General features: G+C 41.5%; 2 protein-coding genes across 2 annotated transcripts; both read right to left on the reverse strand.

The window, feature by feature from the left end:
- Positions 1-1,955: 1,955 nt before the first annotated feature.
- Positions 1,956-7,386, reverse strand: LOC107380647 (extracellular calcium-sensing receptor-like). Its single transcript, XM_015951944.3, has 7 exons — positions 7,283-7,386; positions 6,879-7,176; positions 5,971-6,762; positions 5,609-5,836; positions 5,356-5,479; positions 3,836-4,754; positions 1,956-2,454 (listed from the first exon to the last, which is right to left on the reverse strand). Exons 1-7 carry the CDS (start codon positions 7,369-7,371, stop codon positions 1,956-1,958), a joined length of 2,949 nt encoding a protein of 982 aa, XP_015807430.3. The 5' UTR covers positions 7,372-7,386.
- Positions 7,387-9,185: 1,799 nt separating this feature from the next.
- LOC107380571 (extracellular calcium-sensing receptor-like) lies at positions 9,186-13,482 on the reverse strand. Its single transcript, XM_015951874.3, has 6 exons — positions 13,253-13,482; positions 12,830-13,127; positions 11,880-12,671; positions 11,518-11,745; positions 11,304-11,427; positions 9,186-10,099 (listed from the first exon to the last, which is right to left on the reverse strand). The coding sequence occupies exons 1-6, from the start codon at positions 13,480-13,482 to the stop codon at positions 9,186-9,188; spliced, it is 2,586 nt and encodes an 861-aa protein (XP_015807360.3).
- Positions 13,483-13,718: the final 236 nt, after the last annotated feature.

A 13,718-nucleotide genomic window follows, 5' to 3' on the forward strand; every position in this document is an offset into this window, starting at 1 on the left:
GAATGGACTTTAAAAGGGCTACAAACATAAGACACATAATTGCGATGCAGACAAAGGACACATGAGGGCGCTATGAGACACAGAAGGGAATCTAGAGAGGATGGAGAAACACCAAGAGGCACATGAAGGAATGGGCAGACGCAGACCATGACAGTCTGGCTTTGGTTGTGATCTAGAGATGGTGCAACTCTGGGCATCGATCAGAGACACTTTTCATAAAGAAACTGAGCTCTAGAGTTAGGTTTGGATCACCAACTATATTCTTGTAGGGGTATATCGTTACTCTGGCCAGCAGTTCAGCACCAGGTGGAAAAAGACATCCAGGGAGAGAGGCTGTAGCATGCCCGTTACCCCAGACACAAAAGTTAGAGTGCTGTTTGAAAACCTGACTGGTAATTTAATCTAGAAGCTACAAGCAGCTCACCAAAGGAATTGGTAGTGCGAGTAGCTCCAGCGGGCCTAGTAAAAGGAAAGGGATGCCTTACGTGTACCGGGCGTTGCTGTGAGTGTCCAGATTATTTTACTAGGGCGTGAACAAGGATGAGTATGGGAGGAGCTCGAGGAGAGACGAGAGAATGTCAGTGACTGAATATCTGATCAGTGAGTGGTGGACGCTACAGGGGAGGTGATGAGATAGCAGGTGTGTCTGCAGCAAAATGAGGCCACGCCTACCTGACCTAGACAGACAGTAGCCAAAGCAAAAATGATTTGGCTCTGCATGTCAGTCAAGCCACAGTCCCTTGGAGTATCAACAGGTCTTCCATTGGCCCGGTCAGTATTGTGTTAGTCAACCAAAGCACTTTATTGGTTTGGTGGGTCAACCACAGTGCTCCATCAGTTTGGTGGGTGGGATATAGGTACTTAAGTCCTTTTTTTTTTGGAAAAACAATGTATCTACATCTTTGTTGACAGTGTATGACAGACCGCCCCGTTGACTGACATTGATCATGTTGTTCGTTATCCAATAGCAAGCGGAGACAGTTTGAAAGACAACAGTAGATTTCTTTTTTTTTTTTTTTTTACAACAGTAGATTTTGCCCCATAACTAAGTTGTGTCTTTGGGTCATGGCCAGACTATATATTCACATATAAGGAAGGTTTGCAAGGCTACTCCAACCAATTTCCTTCAGATTCTCCAATCTTTTTGGCTAGACAGATACAATGACCATATAATTTTGCAACTCTGCAAACAAATATGTCATGTTTAGGTGAATGCAGTCTTGTGAATAGACTGTACCTAAATGCTGTCTCAGGTTGGGTAAAGCATGCAGATGAGGGATCTCACTGAAGGAGCATTTAAAGTAATGGTACACTGAATCGCTATCAGAGGTGATCTGAAGTCGGCATTGGTGTTTCTCTTACAACACTGGTGGAATCCCATTGACAGAGTCAACAGTTCATCCATGGATGCACAAACAGTACATTTCACAGTGAGTGTTGGTTTGGGACCCATATGCAGGTGAGTAAAGCTCAGAGGCAGCAAATACCTTAATACATTTATTGTAGGGACTTGGAGGTGTAGAAACAGGAACCGAAGTTGACATGGGAAGACGTAAGACAAGGTTAACAGATGAATCGACAAAAGACGCAGGACTGACAGGGCTTAAATACACAGGAGCAGGTGATCAGGTTAACAAGAGGCATGTGCAACCAATAAACACAACAAGGAGAGACAAGATGCAACCAAGGCTGGGAAGCAGAACGTGACAATACCCCCCCTCTCAAGGGCGGCTCCAGACACCCAACAAGGGATAAAAACACAACACATGTTTAGCTCAAGAACATCCAAGACCTGGCATGAAAAAAATAAGTTCATAGTCACTGAAGCCAAAACCACAGAGGCAGGGACATAACACAAGATGCGGGAGCAAGACGAGGACCTCCGCTGACCAGCTGCAGATCTGGGAGTAACAGGGAAGCTGGGACCCCTCGATTAGGTGGCACAGCACGGGCCTCTATGTAGGCGGCACAGCTGGGGCCTCTGTCAAAGGTGGCCGGAGCTTTACATCCACCAGGAGCAGCGCAGGAAAGACCACTAGGAGCTGTTGGACCCAACTCCTGGAAACCCAACCCACCAGAGGAAAGGAGGTAGCATCAGGAGAGGGTGCTCTGCGTTGGTGGTGCAGATCTGAAGGTGGAGGCGGGGTGTGGGACCCTGGAAGCTGCAGCATGAAATCCTTCAGACCCACCAGGGAAGAAGAGGAGGCCTCAGGAGGGAGCTCACCGAGAACACAGACCAGGAGATGCAGAACCCTTGATACCTGACTCACCAGGGGCAGCGAGGTGGCATCAGGTGAAGCTGTAAACACTGGCAGTGCTGACCAGGACAGGGCAACAAGGAGAGATACCTGGCCGACCACCCGGGTAACAAATGGTGTGCTGACAAAAGGCTGCGAAGCTCTTCGACCTGGAGCACCAGGATGTCCCAGGCAGAGCAACTCACTGCTGGATGCTCTGTGGTCGGTTCCAGGGGCGGATTTAGGACTGAAGAAGATCTGAGGCTTACACACACACACACACACACACACACACACACACACACACACACACACGCACGCACAAGCACACGTGACACGCACTAGTCAACATCATATATACATTTGTCTTGTACAACATCATTTTTAATCTGAAGCTACATATTAAGCATATTCAGGGCAGAGTATTGTTCCTGTTAGTGTTTAGTGTGAGATGATAGTAAATATTCCCGCGTTCTTTCTCCAACAACTTTACCTGATAAGCTAACTTTAGGCAAACCAGCAGCACAACAAATATTTTCAAATAAGACTCACAAACCTGAGTCAACACCAGTCTCATCAAAGCTGGGTTTCTGTCGTTGTACTTTTTGTCTAAAAAACGTCCTGATGTCCATCTTCACTCATGCGTTTCAGGCAGAGACTGCAGACGAAGCCGGCTGCTGAAGGGCTTCTTCTTCAGTGGTGGAGGCTCAGGCAGGCTGTATACAAACTACTGCCAGCTGCTCCCTCTCTGTTGGACTTTGGTACTGCATGTTACTTCCACGTTTTAGATCCGGGGCTTTTCATAAAACATTCGGGGCTCGAGCCCAAGTAGCCGGGCCTAACCCCGCCCCTGGTCGGTTCGTTCTTCCATGGTGAGGTTTGGTTTGGGACCCATATGCAGGTGAGTAAAGCTCAGAGGCAGCAACTACCTTAATCCATTTATTGTAGGGACTTGGCGGTGTTGAAACAGGAGCCGAAGCACGTTGACACGAGAAGACGTAAAACGAGGTTAACAGCCGAACCGACAAAAGACACCGGACTGACAGGTCTAAAATACACAGGAGCATGTGATCAGGTTAACAAGAGGCATGTGCAACCAATAAACACAACAAGGAGAGACAAGAGGCAACCAATGCTAGGAAGCAGAATGTGACAGTACATCTATAAGGTATAAGTATTACCTCAATTATTATACAAAACTCTGATGTCTGGTCTAGATTTGCCATCAATATTAATAATAATAATGATAATAATCATGTTTGTTAATGTTACATAAAAATAAATTTACTAAAGTGACTTCCTTTAAAATAACTAAACCAAATCTATACGTATAAAATGTAATTTTATCTGTAATACCGCAAAATGTCAGATCTTTTTGATCACTCAAAAAATTAGAACACCCCCCACCCCGACAACTGTTAACACCAGGTATAAAACATACAGTACACAGTAAAGCCATTTATTTACATGAAAGCAATGCAAAGCTTTGGATCAGATACACATGTATGACTGATGGAGGACTACAATTCATGTCTGGTATTGCTATGGAAAATCACACATACAGTATTAATAAAGTAAAATAAAAATGTATTTTCTACTTTGTTCTTAAAATGGTTTGTGTTCCTTTCCTCATCATATTCTTCTTTGTATTTCTCTCCGGTTTCAGTAACATGATGTAACATTTTGGTATGAAGATACAAATGAGTAAACTAAAACTAGAAGCTAGTATCGCAAAGATTTCAACAGCGACGCTCAATTTTCCAGGAGAGCTGACATAGGCTGGGATGAAAGTGATCCATACAGTACAGAATATCAACATGCTGAAGGTGATGAATTTAGCTTCGTTGAAGTTATCAGGCAGTTTACGTGCTAGAAAAGCAAAAACGAAACACAAAATAGCCAGAAGTCCAATGTACCCGAGCACCGACCAGAAGCCCACAGCTGAGCCCACAGAACACTCCAAGATGATTTTATCTTTGAACTCCTTAAGGTTTTGTGATGGAAAAGGAGGAGAAATGGTCAACCAGAGGATACATATGATCACTTGTATCAGAGTGAAGCCCAGAACATTGAGTCTCTGTTGTGTAGGCCCAAACACTTTCCTGATATGGCTCCCAGGAAGTGTAGCTTTAAAGGCCATTAGGACCACCATGGTTTTCCCCAGAACACAGGAGATGCAGAGGACGAAGGTGATGCCAAAAGCTGTGTGACGAAGCATGCAGGACCACTCTGATGGACGTCCGATGAAGGTCAGAGAGCAGAGGAAACACAGAGTCAAGGAGAAGAGCAGCAGGAAGCTCAGCTCGGAGTTGTTTGCTCTGACTAGAGGAGTGTTTCTGTATCTGAAGAAAATGAAAGCTACAGCAGCAGTCAGACATGTTCCAAACAACGACGTTGTGGTGAGGAGTATTCCCATAATTTCCTCATATGACAGAAACTCTGCTTCTTTTTTCACACAAGCATCTCGTCTCTCATTCGACCAGGATTCAGGTGGACATCTCAGACAGGTGGTAGAATCTGAAAGTTCATGAGGAACTTTGGTTTCTTGCTCTTTGGTGCAGTATTCTAACTACATAATAACAATATTAATACTTAGGAAATACATTTTTTGAAAGACGCTATTTTTGTAAGGACGGATGCACCTCCATTGTAAGCTTGAAATAAAAAAAAATAAATTCAGGGTTTTTCCTTTTGTGGTTGCTACACATTGTCAGGCCGCAGTCTTTTACTGGAAAATTAACAGTGTTGCTTTGTTTTTTGTCTAATATGACCATTTAACAGTGGTATTTTGTGGAACTCTGGCAAATTGCATGCTGATAGAATGTCATGTAAGAAATGTTAAACATTAATTCTCAAAAGTAAGTTTAACAAACTCATTATGTAGGATTTTGGGGGATTTGCCAGATTTAGTCTGAGATGTGCAGCTTTGCATACGACAACATAAAGAGCAGAGTCAAATTTCTACCTGAAAGTCACTGCTGCTAATAGAAAATAGTGCTTGCCATATATTTTGCTGCAAAAATGCATAAACAACTAACTAACGGTCCAAGTTGATCTTACCAATGCACTCGGTTGAGCATGGGAGTGAAAAAGAAAGGCACTGTGAAAATACCCTAACCTGTAATGTTGCTCATTTCTCCCTCTGCACATCTCATACAGTCATAGCAGCAAACTGGTTTTCCTCTCTGCAGAACTTTATGGGTTCCTGGGAGACACTTCTCGCTGCAAACTGATACAGGAACCTGCATGAAGGAAACAGACAGGCTTGTTTTAGTGCAATAAAACAAAATATCATGAATATACAAAAACGTTGACTTTAAATGGGAGGTGATATTCCGATTAATGAAACTATTTACGGAATTAGATTTCACCTGTTTGGAATTCTGTGCCCAAATAAAAGACACATTTTGAAATTTCAGCTCATTGCCGGCAGGTAAAGATGCATCATAAAGACCAACATTTACAAAGTCCACAGAGCCATTTTCTTTAGGATGCCAGTTGATAATCTGGTACTTTGCTGGTGGATCGCCATTTTCATTCAAATACATTTCATCTCCTTCCCTTGTCTTAAAGTGTGTCTTTCGAATTTGCTGCAGAATCTAAACATATTTGTACATTTTATTTGTGCATAAATTATGAAAATGGTTTGAAAAGGTAACAGATTAGAATATTTGTGTATATTTTCAGTGCATTTTTTTTCATGTGCATTTTAGTTGGTCAAGGTTAAGCTCACCGTTAATGGATCTAGCGTGACGCTGGTGCTGCATGTTTTATTACATCTGAGGATATCGTGCAGAGCGTGGGCCACTGCATACACTCCTTTATAGACGTTATTAAATATGGGCATCAGAGACATGTCAGTGAAGCCGTTTTCCACTCCAGTCAGATCCTCATGTCCGGTACATTCTCTCTGGATCTTTTCTGATTGGGATTGTTTAAAATTACAGCTGAATAAAGCCTCCCATAACTCTTTAAACAGGCCATTGTTTGATGAATTCAATGGCCTTACATTCAGCATGAAATGTCGGAGCCCACTGACTTGTGCTTTGGGAATGGAAAAGCCTATGGCTCCATCCAGGATGTGATGTTTATCCAGAGCTGCAATTTGAGAATCAAAGATCCAAGACTCACTACCAATCCACTGATACCCAATCAAGTTTTGAAAAGCCGATTCACGCATGAGCACTTCCATGTCTCTGTGAGAGAGAAAAGCAACAATCGTTTTTGAAGTTGAAGCTTTGATGATATCAATAATCTTTTGTATTTTTTCTGTTGGGTCTGTCCTGAAGAAAGCAACAGAATATTCCAGACAGATGCCGAGCTGCTGAGCTGTTTCTGTGAACGTTGCCATGCCGTTGTTGCCATAATCATCGTTGGTTCTGATGGCTCCAACCCAAGTCCAACCGAAATGTTTAACTAAGTGGGCCAGAGCTCTGCTCTGATAGTAGTCACTGGGTATGGTTCTTGAAAAGGACGGGTATTTAGATTTATCACTGAGACAAGCACATGTGGCAAAGTGGCTGATCTGAAAACAAATAAAATGTAAAAGATTGTAAAAAAAATTTAATTAAAAAATACATTTACATCTGCCTCACGAGTGAAATTTAACTTTCTCAGTAGTGTGTTTTTGTTTTTACGAACCAGTGGGATATGAAATGGTCCAATAGCAGTAGCTACTGCTGTACTGGGAGAGGAAGAGCTTTCTCCCACTATAGCCTGCACTTGGACAGGTCTGGTGCATGCTTCATCTGACAATGAAGGCACGTTGTCATTACCATTGATCAAAGCAAGTGCTACTTTTATGCTTTTGACAACAGAACCACAAGTATCATAAACATGATATCCCAGAGAAACACCAGGAAGTAACTCTGTGCTGTTGTTAATCTCCTCAATGGCGTAAAGCATAGCCTGGGCAAACTGGAACTCTCTGAAATTCAAACTTGATTCAGAGAAAGATGAATTGTTAACAGCATAAAGTGTCCTTTTATGAAAAATATGCATTCACTTGTTTCATTTTTATAATATGTTGCTATGATCTATTTTACCTGATGCATTCCAGAGGCGGGGGTTTATGTGTGTAAGGATTCTGTTGGTTCCTCCAGCTGCTGTGAAAATAGAAGATTCCCCCCAACATGATGTCTCCATCCTTAGACAGCTGAGGGATCTCAGGTTCTCCTCTCCGTCTGCACAATGACTCCTCAGACTGGGAGAAGGACACCAACAACAGCAGCTGTAACAGTACACAACCCTGCTCTGGCCACCTCTGTGGAGACATTGTTACGTGTAAAATCTCAAAGCCACTCATCTGCAGCTCATGAACAATCTTCTAAAATACAAACTTGAACTGATATTTATTATTTCTGGATCTGCTCATCGTTTGTCTCTGTGGGAAAATGAGGTGGAGCACCAGGAGGAGGGCTGTGGTGACAATGAAGATAATAGCTTTTTTTTTTTTTTACATAATTTTTGTGTTTTTTGCATTAGATTTTCTAAATGAAAGGCAATCATCTTCAGAATTTCAAAACCTAATTTTTTTTTCTCTTACTGATCAATTATAAAATGAATAAATATATAATTAGCATTTATTAATAACAAGCATGGACATGCTGCATTTTTGACAAAACATTATTTTACGGACACTAATGAAGCATTTATTAAAAATAAACATTTCATATCACAATTGTGCAATAATGCAGTTTAACTAATATTCTAACAAAGATGAATAATAAAGTGAGCTTTAGATACCAAATCATTTCACAGCAATGGTTACTTTTACATGTTTTTATTTTATTGTGGTGAGTACATATACGATTATAATCACATCCCAGTTATTGATGTACTTACCTTTGATGGGATGTTAAAGTTCTGACAAGATGGACAGCTGAAGCCGGGCGTACACTGTGCGACTTTTTCACTTTTTTTGAGCCGATTATCTACTCGTGCGAGAATCCACAAGATCAGGGCGAGTTTTGCGCTGAGCGTTGTGTAGTGTACAGGGGGTTACGAGAGGCGATTAACACCACGTGACCAGCTGCCGATCAGCAATCGTGAGCTTGCACGGACTTCTGGCGTGTTTGATATTTTGCTCGTCCCTCGTGAGGGTATCACACTGTTGAAGCGGCGCTGCGAGCGGCTGCGACCCAAAAAGTATCAGAACCGCTCACGGCGCATGCGCAATCCTGCATCAACACCGCTCGCCCGCTATTTCCCTAATAACACACGCTGTTCGTTTTTGTTTCTACACGTTTTTTTACTCACAAAGATTGTCAAGAAAGTGTGTTTGTCGTGTTCATGTCAAATTAAACTGATCACAAAACAGATTTACTTTCTTTATTTCGTTTTCCTCATCCAACCCCCATAAATCCCTGTGTGTCCCCCTGCAGCACTCCCGAAGGACAACAGGCAAGACAAAAAAGACTGACGTGTTGTGTAAAAACTTCTATTTTTAGCATAATTTTAGGTCCGACGTGTTGCTACCAGACGTACAGAGTGAGCAGTCGGGTCACATCCGAGAACTGGGTCGTGCAGTGTGAGCACATGACTCGTGAGATCTGCCCTGCGAGGAAATCGTACAGTTGAGCTGAAGCGGAGTGCTACGAGTGAAAAAGTCGCGCAGTGTCCGCCCAGCTTTAGTATGTGTGCAAAGAAACTCATGTATAACCATTATGTTTTATTCTTAGAGGTCAAACGCTTCTACTGCTGTTGAGTCTCATTATTTTGGAAAATATTTTAAAACAAGGTTCTCCACTCTTACTCGTCCCATAACAAGCTCAGTATATTTGCACTTTCGAATATGAATCTTGTTTGAATTGAACAAATAAAGGGAAAAAAATTACATAGTTATCTAAATAATGTGAGGTGCAGCATAGTATTGAGGATAAAGTATGTAAGCTACAGAGCGTGGTTCCCAAAGAGTCATTTATCGGATTTTAAAACAAATTTCTGTCTTCAATAAGATTTTGCCACCCCCTTTCCCATCATGTTCTTTTTAGTGTTTCTTTCTGGTCTCACTAACACGATGTAACATTTTGGGATGAAGATACAAATGAGCAAACCAAAGCTAGAAGCTAGAATAGCAAATATTTCTACAGCGACACTAAACTTTCCAGGAGAGCTGACATAGGCTGGGATGAAAGTGATCCACACGGCACAGAATATCAACATGCTGAAGGTGATGAATTTAGCTTCGTTGAAGCTATCGGGCAGTTTTCGAGCCAGAAAAGCAAAAATAAAACACAACATGGCCAACAGTCCAATGTACCCAAGAACAGACCAGAACCCAACAGCTGAGCCCAGAGAACACTCCAAGATGATTTTATCTTTGAACTCCTTGAAGTTCTGAGATGGGAACGGAGGAGAAATGGTCAACCAGAGGACACATATGATCACTTGTATCAGAGTGAAGCCCAGAACACTGAGTCTCTGCTGTGTAGGCCCGAACAGTTTCATCACATTTCTCCCTGGAAGAGTGGCCCTAAAAGCCATCAGGACCACCATGGTTTTGCCCAGAACACAAGACAGACAGAGGACGAAGGTGATGCCAAAAGCTGTGTGACGAAGCACGCAGGACCACTCTGACGGCTGGCCGATGAAGGTCAGAGAGCAGAGGAAACACATGGACAGTGAGAAGAGCAGCAGGAAGCTCAGCTCAGAGTTGTTTGCTCTGACCAGAGGAGTTTTCCTGTGCCTGAAGAAAATAAAAGCTACTGCAGCCGTCAGAGACGTCCCAAATAAAGCTGCAGCAGTCAGGAGCATTCCCATAATGTCTTCGTATGACAGAAAAACGATTTCCTTTGTTACACAGGCATCTCTTCTGTCATTTGACCAGGATTCTGTGGGGCATCTCACACAGGTGATGGAATCTGTACATTGTTATATTAAAAGCACATATTAGACTTTATTAGACTTAATGAATAAGACTGGCCATCTTCTGCATGCTCCTGATTCACAAGATTAACTTAATCGCTCTCTTTGCCGATGTTTCTAAATACATCAAGATCAAACAGGATTTTCAACTTAAGTGACTTTAGACATAAAGAGGTGCTTCACTCATATTTTAAAATATTTGCAGTGGTCTCTAGTAGGAATCAATGCAGTTTAAGTGGTTGTAGGGGTAAAAAAGCTCTGGTGCACCTGTTTCAAGAAGCAGAAGCTTGTCAGATCAGAGGAGTTTCAGACGTCAGGATTTGTCTTATTTCCTGATATTTGGACATCTCGCCTTTGACTGGCTAACAGCAACATGACTCTACTGACTTGCTACGTTGATGTTTTATCTCCACAAAGAACACAAGCCTGGAGGAGTTCTGCCATGTTGTGGAGTTGCTAATGCTAACAGTTAGCTTCTGCTAGTAAAGCTGTTCTCTGCTGTTTCCTGGATGCTAAATCAACAAAAGCCTTCCCCGTCGTGAGCCAGTTTCCTCATCTATTTTCTATCAGCAGCTAATGCAGGAGATGGGTGTAGACTATTGTTACATTCAGCCTGCATGAAAAACTCAGAGTGACCGATTATAATCAGACATAATGAGTAAAAATGATTTTCAGTGAAGGACCTCTAAAATTGTCTGAATGACAAGACAGTGTTGCACCTTTTTGTTTTTGCTTTGTTTTTTTTTTTTTTTTGCTTTTTTTATTTTGTTAATCAATTGATGGATATTTATAGCTTTTCTACTTATTTTTATCAATGTATTTTTTTTGTTTCCCGGTATTTTATGATTTCAAACCCTAATGGTGATAGCTAAAAGTTGATGTCACCTAAACAGGTGATGTGTCTGGTAATTTATCACATAATGATGATGTCTACTTTTGGTTCCAAACCTTTATATTATAATATTTTTGCTCTAATACAAACCAGCAGTTTCCTCAGATTATGAAATGATCAGGACAAGTTTAGTTTGTCACGCAGGATTATTTTACTACTTGAATTAAATCATGCCAAACCTGAAGAAGCCGGCAGTTGTCGGCGAAACCGTAGCTACAAACAGGTAAACAAAACTGTTTCTGTGTTTAAAAAAGAACGAAAGCATGGATTTACAAAGACACAGCAAGAACACACCTAAGATGCCAAACCTGTTATGTTGCTCATTTCTCCTTCTGCACATCTTAAGCAGTCATGACAACAAACAGGTTTTCCCTTCTGCAGAACCTTCCGTGTTCCTGGAGGACACTTCTCACTGCAAACTGAAAGAGGAACCTGTATGATTAATTTCAGAAACATTTGCATTTAGTTGATTTAGTAAAAAAAAAAAAGCACTTTTACTAAACACTGAAACTCCGGTTTCACCTGCTTTGAACTCCGTGTCCAAATGAAGGCCTTGTTCAGTAGAATCAGCTGCTTGCCTGCAGGTAACGATGCATCATAAAGACCAACCGAGACAAAATCCACTGAGCCAGTTTTTCTTGGCTGCCAGTTGATAATCTCATATTTTGCAGCTGGATCTCCATTTTCATTGAAGTAAACATCTTCTCCTTCTTTTGTTTTAAAGCGAACATTTTTAATATGCTGCAAAATCTTGATTGAAATGTTATGAGATTAATTTTTGTGCTAAATGATTAAAACTGCTTTTGTATTTTATGTATTGTCCATTCAAACTTTAACCTACATTATATGTTAAAGGAACTTCCTAATTTCAGTGTTGATCTCACCGTTGATGGCTCTAGATGCACGCTGGTGTTGCATGTTTCATTACATCTGAGGATATTGTGCAGAGCGTGGGCCGCTGCGTACACTCCTTTATAGACGTTATTAAATATGGGCATCAGTGACATGTCAGTGAAGCTGTTTTCCACTCCATTCAGATCCTCGTGTCCAGTACATTCTCTCTGAATCTCTGATTGTGACTGATTGAACTTGCAGCTGAATAAAGCCTCCCAGAACTCTGTGAATAAATTATTATTATTTGATGAATTAAGTTTCTTCACATCCAGCATGAACTCCTTAAGCCTGTTGACTTTTGCTTGTGGGATGGAAAGACCTATGGCTCCATCCAGGATGTGGTTCTTATCTATAGCTGCAACATGAGAATCAGAGATCCAGCCCTCACTGCCGACCCACTGGTACCCGGTTATATTGTGAAGGGACAGCTCTTGCATCAGCACATCCATGTCCAAGTTGGGAACAAAAGCAACAATAACTGTTGAAGTTGAAGCTTTGATAATATCAATAATCTTTTGTATTTTTTCCGTTGGGTCTGTTCTGAAGAACGAAACAGAATATTCCAGACAGATGCCGAGCTGCTGAGCTGTTTCTGTGAACGTCGCCATGCCGTTGTTGCCATAATCATCGTTGGTTCTAACAGCTCCAACCCAAGTCCAACCGAAATGTTTCACCAAATGGGCCAGAGCTCTGCTCTGATAGTAGTCACTGGGTACGGTTCTGAGAAATGACGGATACTTGGATTTATCACTAAGACAGGCACACGTAGCAAAGTGGCTGATCTACAAGAAAAACATAAATCTGTAAAAAATAAATCACAACAGGAAATAATGTGACACATAAATCCTTCACAAAATGGCCTTTTTGTTGGCGTCTGAATTAAATATGGACAACTCATTCATTTAAAGTAAATATTTGATGATTCACTAAATCTGCTCACCAATGGGATATGAAATGGCCCACTAACAGTTGCTGTTGCTGTACTGGGAGAGGAGGACGTTTCTCCCACTATAGCCTGCACTCGGACAGGTCTGGTGCATGACTCATCTGAGAACGAAGACATATTGTCGTTTTCATTGTTTAGAGCAAGTGTTACTTTTATGCTTTTGACAACAGAACCACAAGTGTCATAAATATGATATCCCAGAGAAACACCAGGAAGTAGCTCTGTGCTGTTGTTGATCTCCTCAATGGCAAAAAGCATAGCCTGGGCAAACTGGAACTCTCTGAAATTCAAACTGTAATCAATGATGAACAGTTATTAAAGCACAAAATGTCCTTTTGAAATAGAAACCACAATGTGCTTCATAAACGTATCCATTCTTTTCTATAACAGATATTTAAATGTCCTGGTCAAATTTACCTGATGCATTCCAGAGGCGGGGGTTTTTGTGTGTAAGGATTCTGTTGGTTCCTCCAGCTGCTGTGAAAATAGAAGATTCCCCCCAACATGATGTCTCCATCCTTAGACAGCTGAGGGATCTCAGGTTCTCCTCTCCGTCTGCACAATGACTCCTCAGACTGGGAGAAGGACACCAACAACAGCAGCTGTAACAGTACACAACCCTGCTCTGGCCACCTCTGTGGAGACATTGTTACGTGTAAAATCTCAAAGCCACTCATCTGCAGCTCATGAACAATCTTCTAAAATACAAACTTGAACTGATATTTATTATTTCTGGATGTGCTCATCGTTTGTCTCTGTGGAGCACCAGGAGGAGGGCTGTAGTGTCAGTGAAGTCTTGTTAAGTACTACTCTAATAAACTGGGTTGAGAATGTTTGCAATTTTTTTTACATTAATTTTGTGTTTTTAGACCAGAGTTTATAA

Source organism: Nothobranchius furzeri, chromosome 13 (assembly GCF_043380555.1).
Source record: "Nothobranchius furzeri strain GRZ-AD chromosome 13, NfurGRZ-RIMD1, whole genome shotgun sequence".
Classification (NCBI taxonomy): domain Eukaryota; kingdom Metazoa; phylum Chordata; class Actinopteri; order Cyprinodontiformes; family Nothobranchiidae; genus Nothobranchius; species Nothobranchius furzeri.